The sequence below is a fragment of the Podarcis filfolensis genome (assembly GCF_964270895.1).
Source record: "Podarcis filfolensis genome assembly, chromosome: 2".
Lineage (NCBI taxonomy): Eukaryota > Metazoa > Chordata > Lepidosauria > Squamata > Lacertidae > Podarcis > Podarcis filfolensis.
This window is the reverse complement of record NC_139605.1, coordinates 1208830-1234917: the sequence shown is the minus strand read 5'-3', so window position 1 is coordinate 1234917 and position 26088 is coordinate 1208830. Positions and strand designations below refer to the sequence as shown.

At 48.7% G+C, this 26088-nt stretch overlaps 1 protein-coding gene across 1 annotated transcript in view; it reads right to left on the bottom strand.

The window, feature by feature from the left end:
* COL11A2 (collagen type XI alpha 2 chain) overlaps window positions 1-26088 on the bottom strand; it is a 97592-nt gene that overhangs the window by 15403 nt on the left and 56101 nt on the right. Inside the window, exons 27-55 of the mRNA XM_083600295.1 lie at window positions 25684-25737; window positions 24485-24529; window positions 23424-23477; window positions 23220-23327; window positions 22851-22904; window positions 22057-22110; window positions 21279-21323; window positions 20541-20594; window positions 20192-20236; window positions 19206-19259; window positions 19057-19110; window positions 17285-17338; window positions 16088-16195; window positions 13807-13896; window positions 11444-11497; window positions 10750-10857; window positions 10241-10348; window positions 10095-10148; window positions 9925-9978; window positions 9391-9498; window positions 9067-9120; window positions 7661-7714; window positions 7492-7545; window positions 6773-6826; window positions 5005-5112; window positions 4247-4300; window positions 4098-4151; window positions 3806-3859; window positions 3597-3650 (exon numbers count right to left, since the gene is read on the bottom strand). Coding sequence (XP_083456421.1) covers window positions 3597-3650; window positions 3806-3859; window positions 4098-4151; window positions 4247-4300; window positions 5005-5112; window positions 6773-6826; window positions 7492-7545; window positions 7661-7714; window positions 9067-9120; window positions 9391-9498; window positions 9925-9978; window positions 10095-10148; window positions 10241-10348; window positions 10750-10857; window positions 11444-11497; window positions 13807-13896; window positions 16088-16195; window positions 17285-17338; window positions 19057-19110; window positions 19206-19259; window positions 20192-20236; window positions 20541-20594; window positions 21279-21323; window positions 22057-22110; window positions 22851-22904; window positions 23220-23327; window positions 23424-23477; window positions 24485-24529; window positions 25684-25737 — 1899 coding nt within the window. The remainder of the gene's footprint in view (window positions 1-3596; window positions 3651-3805; window positions 3860-4097; window positions 4152-4246; window positions 4301-5004; window positions 5113-6772; window positions 6827-7491; window positions 7546-7660; window positions 7715-9066; window positions 9121-9390; window positions 9499-9924; window positions 9979-10094; window positions 10149-10240; window positions 10349-10749; window positions 10858-11443; window positions 11498-13806; window positions 13897-16087; window positions 16196-17284; window positions 17339-19056; window positions 19111-19205; window positions 19260-20191; window positions 20237-20540; window positions 20595-21278; window positions 21324-22056; window positions 22111-22850; window positions 22905-23219; window positions 23328-23423; window positions 23478-24484; window positions 24530-25683; window positions 25738-26088) is intronic.

The window sequence follows — 26088 nt, the reverse complement described above, 5'->3', positions numbered from 1 at the left end:
TTTGCACTCCACCCATCTGGCTGTGTTTCCCCAGCCGGGGATTTTGGGTGGGGTGGGGGAGGGTTTTGCATGGGGGAAAGCCAGCAGGGAGAAAATTAGGCGCACACACACACACACACACACACACACACACACACACCTTCCCTCCAAAGCCACAAACTCCCCAGGCTGTGTTTCATCTAGAAATAATCAAAATTATGGTGGGAGGGGGGTCTGTCCCAGCCTGTTGAAACTGAACCCAAGTCAATCTCCACCAGCGTGGAATGGCAGACAAAGCTGTTGGACTATGCAGAGATGGCAAAAATGACCGGGGAGATCAGAAACTAGGAGGATCAAAACTTCAACGAAGAACAGCCGAAGCTGTTATACTTGAGAGACCACTGTAAGCATTTGGACTCTATAGCAGGTCTTAAATAACTCTTGCAATGTTACATGGACTTTGGACATGATGGATAACTGACAAACAAGTGATTTACAATATGCAGTTGGAAAGGTTAATTACAGAACCCGTGGAGGGGAGGAGGGAAGTCCAGAGATTCGGAAGAATCTTGTGTAATTTTTTATTATTTGTGATTTTGAATGTGAACAAATTTGTAAAACCAAATGATAATTGTTTTTAAAGAAACTGCACCAAAGTCCCTGAAGCAACTCGTTTACCTGGAAACGGACTGTCACTCTTGCACATTGAGATATAATGATAATGATTTTACCCCAGCCAATCTGGGCAGCTTCCAACATATACAAAAAAAAAATTGTCTCCTGAGAGGGAAGATCCGGAATTGTAGGGCTGGAATGGGAACGCCAAAAGTCATCTATCCCAACCCCGTGTAATCACAGCTAACTGGTCCTTGTGGGGCTTTTGAGTTCTGCTTTCTGGGAAGAGCAAAACACCTCCGTCTCCCACAGCTGTTTAGCGATGGCGTCAGGTGTGCAGGTTGGTGCACTGATGTCCTAACAGCTAGACAAAGATCCCAGAACTTTGTTGTTCTATTTCAGAAAACCAGAGCACCCGGTTTCCAAGCCCTCTTTTGCTGTTTATCCGTTTCGAGAATTTATAGCCTGCATTCCCATGAAATATATAATCAAGGTGGCCTAAGCGAGGGAGGGCTCCAACTTCATCTCGGCAGGGGATTTTATTTCTGTTCTTTCGCAGCCCCAAGCGGTTTGCAGCCATCGCCCCGTAATCTTTTGAAATTACAGCCCAGGGTTTTGTTTTCTTCTTTTAATTGCCGCTGGGAGATCCATCCTAAACCAGCTACAAATCCCTCCGGGGCAGGAGGAAGCGGAGGACCAGCCTCAGGCCACAATCCTGCCACCTAGCAATTACCATACTTTTTGCTCTATAAGACGCACTTTTTCCCTCCTAAAAAGTAACAAACAAGATGAAAACAAAACAAACAAGATGAATTTTAACAGGGAGAAATGTAAAGTATTGCACTTGGGCAAAAAAAATGAGAGGCACAAATACAAGATGGGTGACACCTGGCTTGAGAGCAGTACATGTGAAAAGGATCCAGGAGTCTTGGTTGACCACAAACTTGACATGAGCCAACAGTGTGACGCGGCAGCTAAAAAAGCCAATGCAATTCTGGGCTGCATCAATAGGAGTATAGCATCTAGATCAAGGGAAGTAATAGTGCCACTGTATTCTGCTCTGGTCAGACCTCACCTGGAGTACTGTGTCCAGTTCTGGGCACCACAGTTCAAGAAGGACACTGACAAACTGGAACGTGTCCAGAGGAGGGCAACCAAAATGGTCAAAGGCCTGGAAACGATGCCTTATGAGGAACGGCTAAGGGAGCTGGGCATGTTTAGCCTGGAGAAGAGGAGGTTAAGGGGTGATATGATAGCCATGTTCAAATATATAAAAGGATGTCACATAGAGGAGGGAGAAAGGTTGTTTTCTGCTGCTCCAGAGAAGCGGACACGGAGCAATGGATCCAAACTACAAGAAAGAAGATTCCACCTAAACATTAGGAAGAACTTCCTGACAGTAAGAGCTGTTCGACAGTGGAATTTGCTGCCAGGGAGTGTGGTGGAGTCTCCTTCTTTGGAGGTCTTTAAGCGGAGGCTTGACGACCATATGTCAGGAGTGCTCTGATGGTGTTTCCTGCTTGGCAGGGGGTTGGACTCGATGGCCCTTGTGGTCTCTTCCAACTCTATGATTCTATGATTCTATGATTCTAAGTAAGGGGGAAATGTGTGTGCGTCTTATGGAGCGAATGCAGGCTGCGCAGCTATCCCAGAAGCCAGAACAGCAAGAGGGATCGCTGCTTTCGCCGTGCAGCGATCCCTCTTGCTGTTCTGGCTTCTGAGATTCAGAATATTTTTTTTCTTTTTTACATCCTCCAAAAACTAGGTGCGTCTTATGGTCTGGTGCGTCTTATAGAGTGAAAAATACGATACTTCTGCGTGGGCCTCTCGGGGCTTACTCCTGAGTAGACGTGCACTGGGATTGTGCTGCCCTGCAGAGTGCCAAAGAGAAGCGACCAGGACGTGGAGTGGGCTGGGGAAATGCAAGTCCTTGAAGGGGTTTTGGGAGTAGGATTTGCCTGGAGGGAGGGAGGTTAAGAATCATAAAACTGCAGAATTGGAGGGGAACCACAGGGGTCATGCAATGCAGAAATCAACACTAAATCTCTTTTTTTAAAAATGAAAATATATTTCAGTTGTTCTAACCCCTGCCCTGTGGCCTTAGAGTGCAGGGCAAATAAATTCAAATATTAAAGGAGCTCATGGAAAACAGAAAGGTATAAGCCCCCAACACACACACACACACACTTGTAAACAAAAATCTGCCCTGTGATAATAATTTTAAGGTCTTAGATATATGTTAAATGTTTATAAATGTACCGACCAAGCACGTGCATAGATCAGCACAGCAAGACCAACCTGAAACCATTTTTGATTCCCAAACTGACCAAATGTTTTCTCTGCAAGATCAAAGAAAAATGGAAAAGCCTCCCCATTGTCTTTTCCTTCACAAATCCTGTCTTAAGGGCACATTTAAGATATGAATAGGGTGTGAGCCTGTGACCTGGCTCAGGAACTAAGGATTTGTCATTACAAGACTGGACAGGCTCCCCAGGGTATCCAATCAAGTGAGCATTAACAGAGCACCTGCCAGACAGGAAGCATACGACAACAGGAGATAAACAATGCACTCCGATTTCTGCTGTAGACCGCCCTTTCTGTGATGTAGGTATGATGTATCTGAGGGAGTGGTCTTGGGTTACACTCCTTCTGTGATGTATGCATGATGTTTTTGGGGGTGGTCCTGAGCTCCAGGGTAGGGAATTTAACATGTCTATATAAGGGCAGGCACACCTTGGTTCTGGGGTCCTCCTTCTTTCCTGCGTGTGAGGGGAGCACCCTGTTGCAACAGATCAATAAAGATCAGGCTTCCTAGCTGCTTTGCTTCTCAATATTCTCTGGTTGGCCTCTGTTATTTCCTCCTACCAATAGAGAACCTACGTAAAGACTCTATATGGGCTCTTGGATACCCCTCTGATATCCCATAGTTTCTTCTTTAGGGTAGCCAAGCCACCTGCCTGTCTGGCTTCCCCTTCCATTTACCTGGTGACCAGGTAACTCACCTTGGCGCCTTTCTCCCCTTGGCGTCCTTCGGGGCCTGGGGTGCCGGCCGGACCCTGTGGAGAGAGATGGGGAGGCACCGGGCTCAGAGAGATGCCAAGCTGGCCCCCAGTCACAGGGGCCCCTCTCTCTCTGGCCCCCGATGCCCAAGGGCCTGGACCCTCTTGAGGTTGGGCTCGTGGGTCAACCAGGCCCCTCTCTTTCCACTCACCCTCTTGCCAAGCGGGCCGGGGGGTCCATTCTCACCAGTGGGTCCTGGAGAGCCCTGGAAAGGGGAGAAAGGGAAGGGGGTCACGCTGGGCGGGGAGGAGTGGAATTGGGAAGAAGACAAAGAAGGGGAAGGCGACTCTGGAAGAAGGGCATCTTGGGAAGCCAAGAAGGTGATGGAGACCCTTCACCGTTGGGGAAAGAGGAGGGTGGACTCGCAGGAGGCATCATGTCTGGAACCAAACCCAGCAGAAGATGACCTGGAACCTTTTTCCGGCCAGACCTAGAGCGCTTACCGCCTCGCCCGGCTCTCCATCTTCTCCCCGGTCGCCTTTGGCCCCGTCTTGGCCCTGTTGGCAAGAGAGGAACAAAGTCACGGTCAGCCCCCAGGTCAGATCCTGGCCCTTCTGTGGGGGCTGCTAGGGAAAGCGGTCCCATGACTCACCCGAGGTCCCATTTCGCCAGGGGGTCCCGGATCTCCAGGGAAACCGACTGGACCCTAAAAAAGTGAGAGACAGAGATTAGGACAATCAAAACAAAAAGTCTATAAGGATTGGGGAATCTTTAAAGAATCTTTGGAAAACTATGGAATAAAAGGAATTGGCAGAATTAGACTGATCCCTGTCTTGTATAAATATAAGTTCGTAGGGAGGTAAAAAGATACAATATAAGAAATATGTAACTGTGCGGTATAAAGTAATGGATAGATAAAGTACAGTGAGATTAATTGGAAGTCAGTTTTAAATTTCTTCTCTGTAAGTTTTATAATTGTGTTCAGTATCAGGAGTATATAGGATGATAATTATATTAATCTTGTATCTTATAGTGTGGTGGTTTGTTTGATTTTTCATGTTATTTATTTGTTTGATTGTATGTTTGTTTACTTGTATGTACGTCGGTTTCCTCATAAATGTATTTATTTTAAATTAATAAAGATATATTTAATTGAAAAAAGAGATTAAGCCCTCCCTCCCGGTTGCCCAGCTGTTCCTTCCCAACAGACACATGGCTTCGTTTTACCTTTTCCATCCCATTCAATGACAGCCCCCTTCCCGATTTTAAGGAACTTCCGTCCAAGAATGGAATGAAATCAGGTGGAGATAGAAACAGAGAATCACAGAATTGTAGAGTCGGAAGGGGCCCCCAGGGTCATCTAGTCCAACCCCCGGCAAGGCAGGACTCGCCCCTCGCAGCACCACTTACGGGGTTCCCTTTGGGGCCGTCGTCTCCGGGGGGGCCCTTCCCGCCAGGGGGCCCGGCCACGCCAGCAGCTCCAGTCTCGCCTTTCTCTCCTCTTTCTCCCCGTGGGCCCTGGAGGGAGAGGAATGGTGGTGAGGCAGAACGGCTCAATGGGACTTCCAGCTCCAGGGGCAGTCTACCCTCCAAATGCCAGGGGCTGTGTGGAGGGAGGGGGACTCCAGTCCCTGGGGAGGGCAGGGGGGGGGCTGGATTGGCCACTGCAGGAGACACCAGAAGGATTTGTTTTGCCTGGTCCAGCGACCAAGCCCTTAAATTTGGGTCTTGAATAGGGGCAGAGAGAAAAGGTGGCCGCACTGAGGTTAGGCAGTGGGTCGTTTGCATCTGTGGGAAGGAAGCGTCTATGGAGGGCCATGAAGGATTTGGGGGGCTGGGAGGGAAAATGTCAGACATTAAAGTTCTGTACGGTGAACCTGGATGAGGGACAGGCAAATGTACAAGTTCTGGTTTTCCCGTCTCTCCGATCTTTAGCCTGCTTCCCCACATTTATTATTTTTTTCAAAGTCCTTCCCATCAGCATTTTAGTACAAATTTCTCCCCCCACGGGCATTTTTGCACGCTGTTTGTGCCTAACCCACACATTTTGGCAAAGTGACTTCCTCCGGCACAAAGCGAGGAAGGGCAGGACACAAATTCAACTGATCGATAACAATATTGCCCATTCCAGGTAGGTAGCCATGTTGGTCTGATGCAGTCAAAATAAATAAAAAAATTGCCCAGTAGCAATTGCTACAATTGCCCAGAACTGAGTATGTTCTGGGTAGAAGCTTTCGTGTGCCTGCACAGTTGGTATCTGAAGAAGATGGTATCTGAAGAAGTGTGCCTGCACACGAAAGATTATACCCAGAACATACTTAGTTGGTCTCTAAGGTGCCACTGGACTTTTTTTTTTCTTCAATATTGCCCGTTTTTGTCTGTTGTTTTGCACTGATCTTTGCCCCCTCATGTAGATGAGTTAGTTGGGGCACCTTGTTGCAACACAACATTTCATTTTTTACTTTTTTTTAACTTTATTCCAAAACCAAAAAAGAATTACAAACATCAATTTCAAAATCCATATTCGTTTTGTAGCTTAAGCCTATTCCATAGTTGACTAGATTAAAATACACCTAATTGCTAGAGACTTCCCTTTGCTATATATAGATGCAACGCAATTAGAAATATTATATTAGATATTTTTATAAATTCCCCACTCCCCTTCACCCATGTGTGATCTCAATATTTTTAAAACTTCTTCCATCTTGTTGTGTTGTTGTAGTTTAATAATTATTCAATTGATTCTTTTATTATTTCCTTGCTTACCCCTGAACGTTTTACACATTATCTATTAATATTCCAGTTCCGGAACCATATTTTTTCATGTATTCCTTCACTCCATCCCACTCTTTAATTATTCTCTGATTTGAATGGCCTCTAACGATTGCCGTCAATTTTGCCGTTTCCACAAACTCACAGAGCTTGCTTTGCCATTTGAATAATAATAATGATGCGTCTGCGCTTTGGTCGTCGTATGGTTTTGGGGAGTCCGAACTGAGGTGGTTTGCCTTCAAATGGGGAGAGAATCAAACTCTTCTCCCCTGTCCCTCACCGGGACGCGGGTTTCACTCCTGTCAATCAATCCCATCAGGGGTGCTGGGCAGGACAGGTGTCGCAATGGCGGTGGCAGAGGTGGTGGATGGGGCAGGTAAGGAGGGAGGGGGAGGGGACCTCTTACCTTGCCACCAGGTTCTCCAGGGACTCCAGGACCTCCCGGCTCTCCTGCCTCACCCTGAAACGACAGAAGGATATTTAGAGCAGTGTAGGTGTGGGTCTGGTCCTATGCAAAGCTCTTCCCATCCTCCATTCTCCATTTACTCCAAGCCAGTGTGTGTGTTTATAATTCTGAATCTCAGGCCCTCCAGCCCTCTTAACCTGGCCCCTGAGGTTCTCTCCAGGACACACCCCTCACTGTAAATATACTTGGGAACAGTGAATATAATATAATAGGCTCAAGAGAGCTTTCATTAGGCAGTGGGGGCAATTGGGGGTATTCGGAGGGGATCATGAATATCTAGGGAGAGAGATCCCTAAGGTGGGGGGGGGGGGAGTCTGTTTGAGAGACTCACAGCTCATCTGCCATCCAGAGAACCAAGAACCAGGAAGAGATCAATACCCACTCATCCCCAGATCCCCAAACACACACAGAGACCCTACTCATTGCATCATAGGATCATACAGTTGGATGTTCATCTTGTTCATTTCCCATGCTCTGTGCATTAGTATAGAGACAACCGAAACCAGGAGTCATTCCCTCCAGCTGCTTCCTCCTCGTTCCCTTCTTGCTCCAGGGAAACCAGATTTGCTTTTCAGAACACACAGGGATACTGGCTCCCAGGCCCCACTCCCAACTAACCTCCCCAGAGGACCCAGGAGTCCTGTCTCCCAGCCACTCACCTTCTGTCCTGGGGGGCCAAGGTTTCCTACACCGCCTGGTGGGCCTTGGGGACCCTGTGTGGGAAGGAAAAAGAGACCCCAAATTGTTAGACTAGAAGTCCATGCTGAATATCAGTTAATGGGCGGTGGTGGTGTAGCAGTTGGGGGTTGTGGAAGGAGAAATACTCACATTTGCTCCAGAGGGTCCGGCTGGGCCACGTGGTCCGGGGGGTCCTGGGGGTCCCTGCATGGAGAAGTGTATTTATTATTAGCACCCGAGCTAATGGGTCGCTCTGGTGATTGATGCTCAAGTCGGACTCAAGGACCAATGTGCTGCTCTTAGCAAACGCTCTGCTTTTGACAGGCACTAAAGGGAGGGGAGCAAGAGAGCCCGTTGTTTTCATTTTCATAATATTCAGAAAAAGATGCCCCCCCCCTTATTCTTAGGCTCCCAAACTCCAAGGGGCGACACACAGTTTCACCTCTTAAAGAGCAGGCAGAGGGCTTAGTCCCCAATCTCACCCTTCTAGTCTTCACACTAAGATAATAGAACCACAGCATGATAAAGGGACCCGAGGGTCGTCATCTAGTCCACCCCCACAAGGCAGGAATCTCAAGCATCCCTGGCAGATGGCCATGGGCATCGGTCAAGAGCAGGCAGAGGGATCTTTTATGTCCGCATCTGATCAGGGGGTAAAGCTGCAGTGGCTGGGAAGCCACTTCCCGTGGGGCAGCTCTGGCCTGCAGGCCACAAGTCAGCCACGCCTGGTCAAGGCAGCTAACCAGCCGTCCAGCAGATATGTACGTAAAAAGAGCTGAAGAGCTCCAAATCAGCTGGGAGGAAACATCAAGGCCCCCTTCCTGTCCTCACAGCGGTCAAATGCTGCAAAGAACCTAGGAGTCGAAATAGACTGCATCTGGGCCTGGAGAAGGCTTAGCATCTGGGTTAAAAGAGCCAACCAAGTACCCCAACGGGAAACCTGCAATGCAGTTAGAAACAGGAACCCGAAAACACCACCGTTAGGGGTGCCTGTATAGGGACAGAACTACCTAAATTGTATAGAAACTTATTTATGTATGCAACTAGAGCGGCAAGAATGTTACTTGCCCAGAAATGGAAAAAAGAAGAAGTCCCAGAAGGAAGAATGGATACAAAAACTTATGGAATATGCAGAAATAGCGAAACTTACCAGAAAAATAAGAAATCAAGATAACAAGCTTTTTATAAAAGAGTGGAAATGGTTTATTGGATATTTACAGATAAGAACATTGGCAGGATTGTTGTAATAACCTGCAGTTACATCAGAGTATATATTTAAATAAGATAAATAAATTAGTAAATTAAGTGAATTTGGACATGCAGATTTAAAATTTAAAATTTGAATTTAAAATTTAAAATTTAAAAATAAATTTAAGGAACTGCAGGAAGAGGGGGAAGGAAGCCAAGTTTTAAAATGTCAAAATGATTGCAAAATCAGTGAAATGTATATATCTGAAAAGTATAAATAAAAATATAGAGGAAAAACACCAAAACTGGGGTGCCTTGGAACAGAGAGAGACAGAGAGAGAGAAAAGGGGCAGGGAGGCAGCACTCACCAAGGGACCCACATCGCCCGTCTCCCCCTTTTCTCCAGATGGTCCCGGCAGACCCTGTCAAGAGGCAGGATCAATCGTGGTCATTTATCATGACATCTCTCTCCCACCATTATTCCTCTGCAGAGCTTGAGGAGGGGTAGTACATGGTGTCCCCCCCCCCCCGTTTCACCCCCACAACAGCCCTGTGAGGTAGGCTAGGTGGGGAGAGAGTGACTGGTCTAAGGCCACCCAGGGGGCTGAATGACCAAGTGGGGAATTGGGTGCAGGTTGGAGGGTTGGAGAAGGAGAGGTGTGACCCTCCGTTCAGGGTGTCCCTGGGCGTACCTGCAGGCCGATGGGCCCTGGGGGGCCATTAAACCCTCGGGTTCCTTCATCCCCCTTTGCGCCAAAGTGGCCTTGGGGGCCCCTCGCTCCAGGCTCTCCGTCTGCGCCCTGAAGGGGGAAAGACAAGAATCATAGAAAGGGCACCCAAGGGTCACCCAAGCTGGAAACCCCCCCACACACATAATGCAGGAATCACAACCAAATCACTCTCAACTAAACCAGTTTCCTTTTCTTCTGAAAGATACCCAATTCTTCAAATTTCGTCTTGCTTCTTCCTTAGCGGGTTGTGCAAACTGCTCTTCTGAAAAATGCTTTTGACAGGGTATGGTGGGAAGCTTATTGAACTTGTGTGGCTGCCCCCAAAAGTTTGGAGATTTAGCTGGAGGCAACCATCTGTTCAGATAAAACTGGCCGCTATATTGAATATGACCAACCATAACTGTGCTGATTTGGGGGGGGTGTCTTTTTTGGGGGGGTCTTAATACTCCTGAATGACACCAGACACAAGGTGGTAAAATGAACTTGAGGACTTACTGCGGCTCCTGGTTGCCCGAGAGGACCCAGTGGGCCAGGGGGTCCTGGTGGCCCCTGCAGAGAGGAAGAGAAAGAGGCGAATGGCATGGATGGAGAGGCAGGGGAGGAAGAACCCCACCCAACGCATTTCGTGGTCCTGCCCCACAGGTCTCAAGATGACCCCAACTTACGTGCTCCCCTTTCGCTCCTTTGCCGCCCTTCTGGCCGGGATCGCCCACTTCGCCCTGCGGAGAGAGAGAGAACGAGAGAGTGAGCCAGGGAGGCCCAGCCCAGAGGCCGGGGCAATGGGCAGGGGAGACGCGCTCCAGACTCTTACCTTGTCGCCATCCTCACCTGGGCCCCCCGGAGGCCCTGCGGGGCCAGGCAGCCCAACGGGGCCCTGGACGCCATCGCGGCCTGCGGGGCCAATGGGACCTTTCTCGCCCTGGGGAAGAAAAGAGAAAGTGAGGGGGAGGGCCCCTGAGACTCACCCCGGAATCTCAACCACCCACCCCCCTTTCCCAGGGGTGCTTCAGAGTTCTTGACCCCAAGCGCCACTTGCAGCTTCTGTGTCTCTTCCACCAAATTCTTGCCTTGAAGGGGGTTGGGCTGGATGACCCCTGGGGGTCCCTTCCAAGTCTACAATTCTAGGATTCTAATCAACATGACCCAGGAATCCGGGGAGTGTTGAGGGGTCCTTATTACATTCCCCCTCCCTCCAGAAAAACTTGGGGGGCCCTCTGCCATACCCCACCATCTGCCCCTCTCCCTGCTCTGCTTGCCTTTTCTCTACCCTCCCTTCCTCCCGAAAAGACCCATGAGTCCTGCCCCTTCCCCCCTACTCACAGGCACGCCTTTCTCCCCAGCCGAGCCAGCGGGTCCTTGAGGGCCTGGTCTTCCTGGGGGTCCGATGGGGCCACCTGGCCCTGGGCCCCCCCTTTCCCCCGGGGATCCCTGGAAGGCAAGATGAAAAGAGTGTCCTGAAGAGAGGCTGAGTACAGGAGAAAAGGGGCCCATACCCAGAGCACCTCTGCTGGAGCCACACTGCACTACCCCAGCACAGTGGGATGCTCAAAGCTGACGCAGGCTCTTGCCAAACGCGAGATCCAACATGGAGACGACGACAGACCCATTTAGACAGCAATTCCCCTCCCCTCCTGCTTTGACTCTCCACTATTGAAATGTTTCGGTGGGCTTCCTTATTCTCTATTTTAATTGCAGGTGCTCTTCTGTAGGCTGGGGGGAAAAGGCTGGCGACAAAAATTCCTCTGATGATAACCTTTTGTGCTTTTTTTTTTTAAAAAAGCACACAAATTGCTGCAAAATGTGGAGAGCTGAATGTGGAGAGCTGGGGGGGGGGCGATGAGAAACTGGGGAAGAACTGAAATTCTTAATAGATATGGGTGTGAATGTGGTCTCTTGGGCATGTACAGAGCTCCATCGGCACGTCAGAAGGTGCCAGGAGAAGGGCAGCATTGTGGCTGCAGGGCGTGCATTCGGTCGGTGTGTCAGGGCCAGGGGGGGGGGAGGAAACACTCACGGCGGGTCCTGGGGGTCCAGCGGGTCCCTCGTTGCCTTTCAGTCCAGGCCCGCCCTGCAAGGTTGGAGGGAAGAGTTTGAGGCAGGCCGGCAAGTAGACACACAAGCACAAAACACCCACCCCTTGTCCAGTCCTTCTTCCGTCCCCCTTTTATTCATTTGAAGTGCTGCAGAGACTTCTAAAGGCTACACAACCTCACCAATAAGCCAGAATAAGAGAATGGCACAGTTGGTAGGGACCCTAGCGGTCACCTAGTCCAACCCGCCCTTGTGAAGCAGGAATCACAGCTAAGTAAAATATAAACAGCCAGGTGAGCAAACGAAGGATCAGCGCTGGCAGCAGGGCCAAGATGGTGCAGGAGGTGCAGGTCAAGTGGCAGGGAGTCCCTTTGTTCTAAAGTTGCTGCCGAAGAGGGCAACGTGGGGTTTTATTTTGCCTTTTTTTGCTATGAACCGCAACCCCGAGATGCAACCATATAATTCTATTTTTCAGTAAAGAAGCTAAAAGAATCTTAAAAAAGGTATAAGCAATTTAATAAATAATGGCAATAATCATAAACCAAATAAAACAAAATAATACTATTTGGGACTCAAGGCAGGTAAAATACAAAAAGATAAAAGCATACAAAAGGTAATTGTTTAATTAAACACTAATAGAATTAAAGCAAACCTGCTAAAAAAACAAACAGCACAGCACTGTTGAAATACCCTTTCCTAAAAAACAGCAGAAAACAAACCCGGCCAGATCCCAGAGGCCTGTGGTGAATTTTTCAATGCTCACATTCAAAAAATGAGGGGTGCTAAAAAGTTGCAACATAATTTGGGAATTCGAAAGGTATTTTGGTGAAGTTAATGCTACTCAGTTTTGCTTGGTAAGCAAAATGTGTGTAAAATTGTATAAAAATCATTAAAAATTATTGCCAGGCACTTGCAGTTATATTATATATTAATATTGGTTTTTTATTTAATAATATATAATACAAATAATTATTATTTAGCATCACCTGACATTTTCAGAAGGTAAAATTCTTTGGTTTCCCGAAAGCAGTTTATGGGCTTCTTCATCTAATGTTCCCCAGTCGCAAAAATAATAGCAGATTTGAATGCCTCACACACCAAAACATATTTTTAAGACCCCTCACTGAAGAAATTTGCAAAACTTAAGCTTTGGGGGGCCCCTAAAATAACACACCTTAAGTGTGGGAATAAAACAGCCTTCAGCTGCCAGCAGAAGAACAACAAGGCAGGAGCCAGTCTGGGTTCCCCAGGCAGGGAGTTCCAAAGTTGCTTGGGAGGAGCCACCACCAAGAAGGCCCTGTCCTGCCCAAGTCTTCCTGGGAGGGTGGTGGGACCAAGAAAAGCCCCCCCAAAAAAGATCTCAAAACCTGGGCAGCCTAATAAGAAGGAATACGGTTTTTTCAGACAGCCTGGCCCTAAGTCATTGTAGCATCCGGAACTTTCCATTTTAACAGTACAAATTCTGCAAACACCTTCCGTATCTCCTCAACACCATTCCTCCTGTGTATTCCCCATCTTACCTTAATGGCACATGTTAATTTATCATTAATAGCTATATCCCAGACCTCTTTATACCATTCTTCCATTTTATATTCCGCTTGCCCCTTCCACTTCCTGGCTATAATAATTTGTGCAGCTGTCAATAAATTCCTAGTCTGTGAACCTTCTGTCCCATCGTAAATTGATAATAACACTACCTCTGGACTTTTGGTCAGCTTTAACCCAGAAATTTCTGTCATCTCCTTAAACACCCTTTCACCAAAAAAAAAAATAAAAAAAAATGTACATATTTGCATCCCCACCACATATGAAAAGAAGTCCCTGTTTCCTGGCATCTCCTCCAACAGAAAGTGTTTAACCTGCGGAACTCTCTGCCACTGGAGAATCAGGGGGCCCTTTCCATGCCAACTTCCACAGACCTGCTGAAATTATTTCTATTCTGCCTGGCCCACGCAGGCAAATGAAGAGGACTCCCCCCCCCCGAAAAGACCCCCAAGTTTGTTTTTAACTTTTAACTTGTTGTGCTCTTACTGACTAGATTTGTATTGTTGCACTGTGGGTGTAGCCAAGAGGGGGCAGAGAGGGGCAGCTGCCCCCCAAAATCAATAAAAATCCTTAACTAAATGAGGTTCTTACCCCCCACCAAAAAACCCCAAAAATCCTGGCTACACCCTGCATGGTGGCATTTGAGTATTTTTCTACCTACATTTAGCTCCTGGCAGTTTAATCTCAGCCCTCAGAGCAGGCACGACTGTTGCCCCGCAAAACGCCATGCCCCCCCCCCCGCACCCAGGCTACGTTTCCCAGGCCAGCCCCATGGAAGGAGCCCCCCCCCCAAATACGTACGGCAGTTCCAGGCAGGCCGCGCTCTCCGGGGAAGCCTCGCAGTCCAGCTGGGCCGTCCTTGCCGGGTCCTCCAGGAGTGCCGGGGTCGCCCTGAAACATAGAGGGGGGCAAAGGACACGTTGACCCCCCAAAATCCTGGCCGGAGTCCCCCAAACCCCAGACCCCCCTCTTCTTGGGCTGGGGGGCCTGAATCTATCATGGCAGGATCCTTGAAGGGGGAAGAGGGGCAGGTATCGTGAGGCTCAGAATTCTGGGGGGCGCTGGGTGGGGCCTGGGTGCTAAGGGGCGGAGCCTGTGATACCAGGGACAGGGCTTAGAGGGTAAAGGGGATTTCCAAGGAAGTTTTCTAGACCTTTGCAAGCACAGTTTGAGCTTCCAACCTCCTCTTTTGAGCCTAACTAGCGCAGTACTTGGAACTCCAAAAAGGGGTTCCGCTTTGGATGTTTTCACCCCGTGGGTCCCCGGGAAAGGTAGCGGGTCCCTTAGAGAACTTGGGAGCCTGTTTCGCCCCTGTTATGGAAATTACAGGGGGGGCCCACATCTTTAAAGTTGTTAAATGTTACAGATATTATGCATAAATGTATCCTTTCGACTTGACAGCTCAGGGAAGTTACGTGGCTTTAAAAATACCGTATTTTTCACTCCATAAGATGCACTTTCCCCCTCCTAAAAAGTAAGGGGAAATGTGTGTGCGTCTTATGGAGCGAATGCAGGTGGGAGGGCAGCCCGTCAGTCCCTTCTTCCACCTCCTGGAAAAGCCGGAAAGAGCTGCTGGCAGGCTCTGCTCAGCGCTCCCTTGTAAGAGCTCCCTTCCGTCCCTCATCCCGCTTTGCTGGGAAGCCAGAAGAAGAGGCGCCACGCACCTATTGCTCTTGCTCTGCTGGCTTCTCAGCGAAGCGGGAGGAGGGACGGAAGAGTTTAAAGCTAGAAAAGCAAGAGCTGCTTACATGCTCTGCACAGAATTTTTTTTTCCTTGCTTTCCCCCTCTAAAAACTAGGTGCGTCTTTTCCCTGCCATTTCCCCAAGCATGAGGACTTGTATGCACACCTCCTACCCCAGGAAGTGCCCAGAGGTGACAATTGCTGAGCTGATTGTTGGCCAAGGAAAGCCTAATCCCATCACCAGACTTGCCAAGGGGTCCAGACACGCAAAGGAAGTTCTATTGTACTTCGGGTGGTGGGACTTCAGAGGTGTTTGCCTATGCTCATCTTAAACCTGGGTCTTGCCCTGACATGTCTGCTTATGCTGATCTTGTACCAAGGACTTGCCCGGACAGGTTTGCTAAGGTTAAACTATGTAACCCCTGTCTAGGTAAAGGTAAAGGGACCCCTGACCATTAGGTCCAGTCGTGGCCGACTCTGGGGTTGTGGTGCTCATCTCGCTTTATTGGCTGAGGGAGCTGGCGTACAGCTTCCGGGTCATGTGGCCAGCATGACTAAGCCGCTTCTGGCGAACCAGAGCAGCGCACGGAAACGCCGTTTACCTTCCTGCTGCAGTGGTACCTATTTATCTACTTGCACTTTGACGTGCTTTCGAACTGCTATGTTGGCAGGAGCAGGGACTGAGCAACGGGAGCGCACCCTGTCGCGGAGATTTGAACCGCCGACCTTCTGATCGGCAAGCCCTAGGCTCTGTGGTTTAACCCACAGCGCCACCCGCGTCCCTTTAACCCCTGTCTACCCCTCCCCTTTTGCGACATGTCAGTGATGTAGCAATGATGCATAAATGATGCTGTACGAACTGTATTCTGGGATATGGTGGGAAAGTTTTAAAAGTCTTTGTCACCCCATCCTCAGGGTTCAAAATTCCTCTTTGAACCTGTTGCGCAATAAACTTTGGTGGCTGGACTCCTTCCTTTATTCCTGGCATTTTTTCTGGCCCACGTAGGACCAGTCTGGATAGCTGGCCTTGGTGAAGACTTGACGTTTTCCTCCCCAAAAAGTTTCTGATTTGAGTTTCTACTGAAATGAGGCTGCATTTTAATGTTGTGCTTAATCTTGTTTTTTAAGTTGTATTTCAATCAATTTGTTTTATATCGGTTGTTAGCTGCCCTTACCCTTGTCTGGGCTGGGGAGGGCGGGGTATAAATAAAAATTATTATTATTATTCTGCAGGGACCTGCGGGCTCTGCCCAACGAGCTGGGTGACTGAGCAGCCTCGCACCTAGATTTTCCCCGTAACCTCCCCCCCGCCTCCCCCTGCTGGGCTGCCCATGACCCCCCTCCAAAACCGCCCCCCTTGCCCTCGCACCCAGACCCCGCTCCCCCGGCCCAGGGCTTACCTTTGTGCCTTCTTTCCCAGAGGGTCCAGGCAGGCCTTGCTCTCCGGGAGGCCCCGGCGGGCCAGGGTGGCCCCTCTCCCCCATCTGGCCTGTTTCTCCTGCGGGACCCTGCCAAGGAATCAGAGAGCTGCAGGGTATGGAGGGAACCCCAAGAGTCATCCAGACCAACCCCCGGCAATGCAGGAATCTCAGGCCAAAGTGTCCATGACAGGTGGCCAGCCAACCTCTGCTTAAAAACCTCCAAGGATTGAATCTCCTGAGCAAGGAGAGAGCCCTCCACAAACAATCCCTTCCCCACCCTGCAGATTTTATTATTATTGATATTATTAGTGATTTATTTATTCATAATTTGTTGTTGTTGTTGTTATTGCTGCTGCTGCATTTATATCCTGACTTTTCCCCAAGCCAGGACTCAATGTAACTTGCACAGACAAGATAATATTAATATTAATATTATATTAATATTCTGTCCATCTGACTGGGTTGCCCCTCTGAGTGGCTTCCAACCAATTAAGACATCAAACTAAACTGGCAAGAGTTTTGTTAGCCCAGAAATGGAAGCAAGAAGAAATTCCGCCGAAAGAAGAATGGCAGACGAAATTAAAGGACTACGCAGAATTGGACAAAATGACAGGAAGGATTCGAAACCTGAGGGACCAGAGATTTACAGAAGATTGGAAGAAGTATATTGAATTATTTGAAGAGCAACTGTAATCAACAAATTACGCTAGTAGGACTACAAGAAGTTTTGTAAGGAGAAATATACGAAGTGTTACAAAGTAGAAAAAGATAGAGATATTGGTTATGAGTTTGAAATGTAATAGGGAAGATAAGAAATGCATACTGAGAGATTAGATTGGAAAATTTTCAGACAGGGCTGATGGAAGTCAAAAAAATGGAAGAAGATGTAAAAGCATGTTCAATTATTGTTGAAATTGGTATGTTAAAAAACTAATAAAAAGTTATATAAAAGAAGACATCAAATTAAACTAGAAAGGTATTAAATATAATTGTTTTAAAGTCATCAAACTCAAAGCAGAACTAAAACAATATAAAATACCAAAATCTGTTAAAATACAGGTAATTAAAACAGAACACGCCCCACCCTTGCCATCTTCTGACTGTCCCCTCCCAGGGTCTGGTGTTTTGGCTGCTCTCTGGTGCTGGGGAGGAGCAGAGAGACCCCCATCTCCTTACCTGAGGGCCCACAACCCCCGGTCCTCCAGGGGGTCCAGTCTTGCCTTGGAATCCCTGTGAGGGAGAGAAAGAAGGGGGGGAGGTTACAACTGTGATAAGAATTTTAAAGTCTTAGATATATAATAAATGTACCAACCAAGCACATACATAGATCAGCGCAGGAAGACCGACCTGAAACCATTTTTTATTCCCAAACTGAGCAAATGTTTTTTCTGCAAGGTCAAAGGAAAATGGAAAAGCCTCCCCATTGTCTTTTCCTTCACAAATCCTGTCTTAAGGGTATGTCTGTCTGTGTTTGAATAGGGTGAGCCTGTGACCTGACTCAGGAACTAAGTATTTATCATTACAAAAGACTGGCCAGGTTCCCCAGGGTATCCAATCAAGTGAGCACTAACAAGTAACCTGCCAGACAGGAGGTAAACAATGCACTCAGATTTCTGCTGTAGACCGCCCTTTCTGTGATGTGGGTATGATGTATGGAGGGCTGGTCTGGAGCTCCAGGGCAGGGAATTTAAAATGTCTATATAAGGGTGGGCACGCCTTTGCTTGGGGTCCTCCTCCTTTCCTTTGAGTGAGGGGAGCACCCTGTTGCAACAGATCAATAAAGATCAGGCTTACTGGCTGCTTCGCTTCTCAATATTCTCTGGTTGGCCTCTGTTATTTTCTCCTACCGATAGGGAACCCACGTAAGGACTCTGTATGGGCTCTTGCATACCCCATAAGGGAAGAAGGGCAGATTTTGTCTACAACACGACTCTCTCTTGTTTCCCCTGGGGGGGATTCCTCCTGAATGACCTGGTGTCCACAATGGTGTCAGAAGTGGGATGAGATGCGATGGAGGAGTGAGGAGGATCCGTTGGAAAGCAGGGTTTTCGACGCACCAAGGGCCAGCCGTCAAATGCGTGAAAACCCCCGAGTGTGTGCAGAGCGCAAAAGCAAAAAAAAAAGACACTCAGAGTCACTCAACTCTGAGTGTCTTACCTCTTGGGGGATCCTGAGGAACCAAATGGTTCTAGGTCACCTAAGGGATTGTCTGAACCTTTATAGCTCAGCTCAATTCCTGAGTGCCGTTGGTCATTCCCCAAGTTGGTGAGGCTCATTTGACCACAATGAGAAGCCAAGGATTCGGTGTCATCGGCGCAGCCCTGTGGAACTCTCTGCCACTGGAGACCTACCAGCTTTTCAACGCCTGCTGGAAACCTTTTGATTCCACCAGGTGATTACGAATAGGTCCTTCTGGGATGGTTTGCTAGCGTTTGTTTTTAATTCTTTGGCTTGCTTTCACTTTTTAAATGGTTTTTACCTTTATATAACTGCAAACCGCTGTGAACTAGTTCTATGGTAGGAATTACAGCGGTTATCTTGGTTGTCAAACGTAACCCGTTCCGGAAGACCGTTCAGATTCCAAAACGTTCGACAACCGAGGTGCAAAGGGAGAGCGTCAATTTCAATTGTGAAAACTGAAAAACATGCAGCAGAAGCCATTTGACTTCAAAGGCACATTCAAGAATGGGGAAAATATGGTACTTCCGGGTTTTCGGCATTCGGAAACCAAAATGTTCGGCTTCCGAGACGCTCGAAAACCGAGATACCGCTGAACTTTCATAAGGAAACGAATGTTGCTCTTCGGAGTTCGGTTAGCCAACAGATCCGCCGTGCAGCGATGTCGTCCAGTCAGCAGGGGAGAGGAGAGGGAGTAGGAGTAGGAGTAGGAGTACTAGGAGTAGGAGTACTAGGAGTAATAAGCAAAGAGTAAGCAAAGAGTAACTTACGACTTCTCCCCGCTGGCCAGGGTGTCCGGGCAGACCGTCCTTCCCCGAGGGGCCCTGTGGGCAAAGAAGACAAGAGGGTCAGTGGGTGGCCAGAAGGGGGATGACCGGTGGGGGTGGGCAGTGTGTGGGGCAGATAACCGAGAACTCACCGGAGGTCCTTTTGGCCCAGGGAATCCGTTTGGTCCTTGTGGTCCCGGTTGACCCTGCGGAAGACGCAGAAGGAGAAGGAAACATTGAGAAGCAGCTGGTGGAGGAGGAACCGAAAGGCTTCCTAAAACCATTGGGACCCCAAAGGGTCATCTAGACAAACCCCCTGTAAGAGGGGGGGTTATTGGTTTTTTTATTATGTATTTTTGGATTTTGTGATTTTATGTTGTCACCGCCCTGAGGCCCGTGGGCATAGGGCGGTATACAAATGTGATATATAAGAATAATTTTAAAAGCAGGAATCCTTTTTGCCCAACATGTTTCTCGAACCCACAACCCTGAGATTAAGAGTCTCATGCTCTACCGACTAAGCAGACGGTGACGCAGGGGAAACTGACCCCTAAGTAGCAGCAGCACCCAGAGAGCAACCAGCAACGTGCAACAAAACACTGACAATTTCAAAATTTTAGTCGGGCAGGGCCTGCCCTTGGGAACTCCCTGACACTTGATAGCAGGCAGGTGCCTTCGCCGTGCTCAAAATTTTATACTTAGGGGCTTAGAAAGTGGTGTGAGTTTTAATCTGCTTGCTTAACTAAATTATTGTCCTAAATTATTGCTGTGAATTTTTCTCGTTGACAATTTTATTCTTCTATCTTCTTCTTTCTTTGCAAACCATGTTGAGGCTGCTGTTTGTTTGTTTGTTTGTTTACAGTCAAGCAGTAAATAAATGTCACAAAACAAATACATAAAATAAATAAACGTTGTGCTGGATCCAGATGCGCCATCACCACCCAGATTCCAGAGCAGCGATGCCTGAGGAAAGGCAGCTGTGACCTTTGGAACTCCCTGCTACTGGATGTTCACATGTCGTGCGCTTTTAAATTCGAGCCTCGGTGCTCTCTTAATTCCCTGAGATTCTCACTGGGGGCTCCTTCCTCCTCCATCTTTCCTTAACCCCCCCCCCCCGTTTTCCTTCCTGTTTACTCACCCGTTCCCCGGGGGGCCCGGCTGGTCCTTCACTGCCCGAGGTGCCCTGCATGAGGACGAGACGAAAAGGAAGCTATTTAGAAACACAGAATGGCCCCTGCCAGCCCTGAGAGAACCCAGGAGGCCCCTGGAAAGGGAGGCTGAATGTAAACATATATAAAACACACTGTGAAAATGCTTTCCTAAAAAAACATTTTAAGATATATATTGAACTTGCGGTTAGCTCAACATCGCCATCTACTGTCACGTTTGTATAATGCACTTAAAACACACTTAAAATGTTATATTTGCAGCTGTATAGCTGAGTCCAAAGAGAGAGGGGCCCCATATCCCATATCCCATAAACCAACCTTTGCTCCAGACTTTCCTGTGGCCCCTCGTGGCCCCCGCTGGCCTCGTGGACCCTAGAAGAACGGGGGCAGAGAGAGAGAGAGAGAGGTAAGTGATCCGGAGAGCCAGGGGACAACTCATCCCAGCTCCGCCCTCCTTACGGTCATTTCCAGGTTCAGCACATGATCGCGCATGCATCAGTGGCGCCTAAAATGAGGGTTGCCGGTACTGCAGATCCATTTGGGTGGGGGGGTCCTCCCCTCCCCTCCTCCACTCTCTCAATTAACCTCCATCTCTGAATATTATTGCAGACGCTCTCAGGGGATTCTGCCCCCCTCCGCTCCCCCTCCCCCTCTCCCAATTAACCTCCGTCTCTGAATATTATTGCAGACGCTCTCAGGGGATTCTGCCCCCCTCCGCTCCCCCTTCTCCTCTCCCAATTAACCTCCGTCTCCAAGCCTCACCAGTAGGAGGGAGCACACACAGAGGAAGAACCACTAGGGTCCACCATCTGCCCCCCAGCATATCACCAGGACCTCCCCCCACATCTCAGGCTTGGGCCCTGGAATTTTGGGTCTAGGGTGATCCTGACCTGGCACCCCTTCCCATGGGTGGGAAAGACAGTATGTGTGGGTCCCGCCTCCCCACCCCCAACTGTCCATTAAGATGTGGGGAGTGAAATGGGGATAGTGAATAGGAAGGCAAAAACTGCCCCCCACCCGATTTGACCCACGCCACCTTCCTCCTTGGCTACTCACCGTGGGGCCTCTCTCGCCTCGGGGTCCCAGCTTTCCAGAGATCCCCTGCAAGGAGGAACAAAGGCAGATGATCCAGGATCCCACAAACATTTAACCCCCCTCGGCCCCTCTCTCTCCCTCCTTCTAGCTGTGCGACTAATCAACACAGTTTGGCTTCATCCTGCAAAAGGGGCTTAGTTCCCCCCCCCCAGCTGCTCCAACACCTTTTGGCAGGATTGGAACTCGGGCTTCCTTTACAACAGCCATTCACTTTTGGTGGGCCCTACGTTCCATAGACTCACCCCCAGCTCCCCCTAACCCTAGAAAAAGGACTGTTTGGAACAGACATCTGCACAACCCCCAAGGAAGACGCCGCCGCCATAAAATTCAGAACAGTGGTGGAAGTCTTTTATAATATTTCAGCTAGGACTTATATATCGTAATATTTGAAGTGTGAATTTGGAATCACTGATCATGAAAAGCGTTTTTTCTCTTCATTCTTTTCCGTTTTTGTTCGTTTCTTTTATTTTTCGTCTTTCTTCTTTTCTAGCCTGCATTCTGGAAAATTGTGTAGATTTTATGTATGGTTATGTATTGTTTCTTTCTCTCCCCCCCTTTATTTTGGGCAACATCTAATAAAATTTAATAAAAAAATTTAAAATAATAATAATTCAGGACAGCAGCAATCGATTCGAAACTATTTAGTTTAACAAATTTGACATCTTTCTGAAACCGCCCACCCAAAAGAGAAGTTGCTGGGGGGGGCTGGGAGCTCCTCGAGGAGGAGGGGGCCACTTACCCGTCCCCCCTTTTCGCCATTTGTCCCGGGGAAGCCAGGAAAGCCTTGAGAGCCCTAAAGAGGAGGAGGAAGAGGCGGTTAAGACAAGACAAGGCAGGAGGGGGCTTTTGGAATGGACCGGCCAGTACATCGCAAGGGGTTGGACTAGATGGCATCAGGGTGTCCTTTCCAATGCTACAATTCTATGAAAATCGGAGTGGGGGGCCCCAGAGAGTGCAGGGGCCACGAAGGAGGCGGGAGGAGGACGGACACAACTTCTCTCCCTGCAAGGAGATGGGACAATTCCACCCCCGTTATTAGGGGGGTACAGAGTTGGGTACCGATGCCACAAGGGGGCCGGTACAGATCCACACAGGGAAAATTTATTCCCCCCCTTCTTTGCAGGGGAAGGAAATGGCTCCCACGACCCTCCAAATCGTCATCCTTTGATTGCTCCGTTTTTACAGAGAATCCAGAGAATATGGCCGAATATTGCAGATATTTGGGGTTTTCCGTGTTCACAATTGATTTATGGCCGTTATTTGCTGAAGGAAACACACTGGTGAGAAGATTTTTTTTGGGGGGGGGTGCAAGAGCAAAAGTAACTGGAGTCAGTAATAATAATAATAATAATAATAATAATAATAATAATAATAATAATAATTTATTATTTGTACCCCGCCCATCTGGCTGGGTTTCTCCAGCCACTCTGGGCGGCTTCCAACAAAGATTAAAAACACACGAAAATGTCACACATTAAAAGCTTCCCTGAACAGTAAGGCAGGTCAAGTACCTAAATCTGGAGGAAGACTGACCTTGGGTCCTTGTCGGCCGGGATACCCAGGGAGGCCTGGAACACCCAGTTTCCCCTGCAAGAAAGAGAGACGTAAAAAATAAAGTGAGCAAGGAAGCCTTATACCCCCAGGGAGGATGCCCTGAAACCCCGAAAAGGAGTAAAACCAGATGAACTAATAATAATAATAATAATAATAATAATAATAATGATAATTATTATTATTGTACCCCACCCATCTGACTGGGCTTCCCTGCCGGACGGCTCCCAACAAATTATAAAACCACAGGGGGACCAGTCCACCTCCACCTGCAGCTGGACTAGATGACCGCTGTGGGGCCCTCCAACTCTACGCTTCTATCTCCACCACCCCCCAACCCAGAATCCGCACCTTCTCTCCAACGAGCCCGATGGGACCTGGGTCCCCGTGGGGCCCGGTGCGGCCCTTCGGGCCTTCGGGGCCGTCTTCGCCCCGGGATCCTGGGACGCCGACTTCACCCTGATCGTGGGGGGAGAGAGAGAGTGAGTAAGGCAGGAACAAGGAACAGGGGAGGGGGCTGTGGGTGCAAGTGGGGAGGGGGCTTGTCCTACTTACCCGGTCCCCTTTCACGCCCATGTCGCCCTTGAAACCAGGAAATCCTTCTTCCCCCTGCAGTGAATAAAGGGGGGGAGTGGCGTTAAGAGGGATTCAGGACCCCCCAGACTCAGAACCCCAAAGGGAGCTCAGGCTCCCCCCCCCAGGTTGGATGGTGTGATAGGAATTTTGAGGTCTTAGATATATGGTAATGTTCATAAGCGTACCAACCAAGCACATACATAGATCAGCACAGGAAGACCGACCTGGAACCATTTTTGATTCCCAAACTGAGCAAATGTTTTCTCTGCAAGGTCAAAGAAAAATGGAAAAGCCTCCCCCTTGTCTCCTCCTTCACTAATTCTGTCTTAAGGGCACATTTAAGATATGAATAGGGTGTGAGCCTGTGACCTGGGTCAGGAACTAAGTATTGATCATTACAAAAGACTGACCAGGCTCCCCAGGGTATCCAGTCAAGTGACCATTAAACAGGTAACCTGGCAGACAGGAGATAAACAAAGCACTCAGATTTCTGCTGTAGACTGCCTTTTCTGTGATGTAGGTATGATGTATCTGGGGGGTGGACTTAGGTTACACTCCTTCTGTGATGTATGTATGATATATGGAGGGGTGGTCTTGAGCTCCAGGGCAGGGAATTTAAAATGTCTATAGAAGGGCTTGCACACCACTGTTCTGGGTTCCTCCTGCCTCCTGCGTGTGGTGAGTGAGGACCCCGTTGCAACAGATCAATAAAGATCAGGCTTACTAGCTGCTTTGCTTCTCAATATTCTCTAGTTGGCCTCTGTTATCTTCTCCTACCAATAGGGAACCCACTTAAGGACTCTATATGCGCTCTTGGATACCCCATAAGGGAAAAAGGGCATATTTATTTGTTTACAAGAATGGCCACCAGCGATTCCTTTGCTGCAATTGTGGGGGGTTGGACTAGATGACCCCTGGGGATCCCTCCAAACCCTACAGTCATGGGATTCCATGCTTTCTCCGTAGCTGAACAGAAATGTGGATTTTGGGGGTTGTCACTGCTGTTTTCTGAACTGCCACTTCCCTTCCCAACAACCGACCTTTTCGCCTTTGTGGCCGTTGAAGCCTCGAATGCCGTCCATTCCCTACGAGGAGAGAGAGGGGTTTGGGGGGAGACATTATCCGTGGTGTGTCTTATATTCCAGGCTCCCACCTCCCCCCCCCCCAGCCATACCCGTCCTGTCTCTCCTACCCAACAGGTCCTGGCCCAAAACCGAGACACATGTCTTCCGGGCCACACACCCAAATTAACTTGTGTGATTTGTGTGCAATCATGTCCCCACCACCACCACCCAAAGCACTTTTGGGGGGTAAGATTGTGGTGCGAGATCACAGCACCTAAAATGGCCGCCATTCTCTCATGCAAAAAAATAAAATAAAATTCCCCACCGCCCCGTTTTCCCAGGATGGTTACAAAGTGTGCAACTCTTCTTATTACTATTATTTATTAGATTTGTAATACCACACACCATCTGAAGATCGCAGAGGAAATATTTGCAGAAAAATACAAATTGTGGTGCAGGAGCGAGGGAAGGGTTCTCTCGATTTATTTCATTCTGACTGCATATGCCGCCTTATATAATAATAATAATATAATTTTATTTATACCCTGCCCGCCCCGGCCAGAGCCGGGCTCAGGGTAGCTAACAGCAGTAAAATGACAGTAAAAACATAATAGGAAAAAGAAACCCAATTTAAAATACAGGTTAAAATTCAATTTAAAATGCAGCCTCATTTTAAAAGTAGCCGATAGATCAAAACCGTAAGGGGAGGGAAACATGAGGGTCAGACTGAGTCCAAACCAAAGACCAGGCGGAACAGCTCTGTCTTGCAGGCCCTGCAGAAAGATGTCAAGTCCCGCAGGGCCCTAGTCTCTTGGGACAGAGCATTCCACCACATTGGGGCCAGTACTGAAAAGGCCCTGGCCATAGTTGAGACCAACCTAACCACTTTGCGACCTGGGACCTCCAAAATGTTGTCATTTGTGGCCCTTAAGGTCCTCCGCGGGGCAGACTGGGAGAGGCGGTCCCATATGTACGTGGGTCCTAGGCCGCAAGGGTGGCTTCAGGGGTTGGGCTAGATGACCCCCAGGGGCCCCTTCCAACTTCTCTAAGGCTCCCCAAGGGACCATCCTTCTCCCCTTCTCCAAACGGAAAGGCCAGCCCTGCGCCTCGGAAGCAAAGGACAGTGGGAAATCCGGCCCTGCCAAGTCCCGCAAGCCAATCAGCCGCTTGCTTACCTTCGCCCCGCGAGGCCCTGGGTAGCCAACTGGCCCCTGAGGACCAGACGGGCCCTGGAAGGGGAGAACAGAGAGAGAGAGGAGGAGCCGGTCAGAGGAGAAATCACAAGGAGGAACCCCCCCCCAAAAAAAATTCTGGATTCTGGATTCAAGCAACAGGCATTCCAGCTAGTAGCCATCAAGAGCCCTCTCCTCCTCTGTGAATTTGCCTAATCCTGTTTTGAGGCTGTCTAGGTTGGCTGCAGTCAATCACCACCTCCGGTGGGAGGGAGTTCCACAGGTTAACAGTGCGCTGCATGTCTTTGTATGCGTGAGACTGCACTGCCTCCTGCTGGATGGAAAAGGAGGCACTGCTCTCTGTGTCGATTCCTCCTGCCACCTAGTGTCTGGAAAGGGCATAGCAGG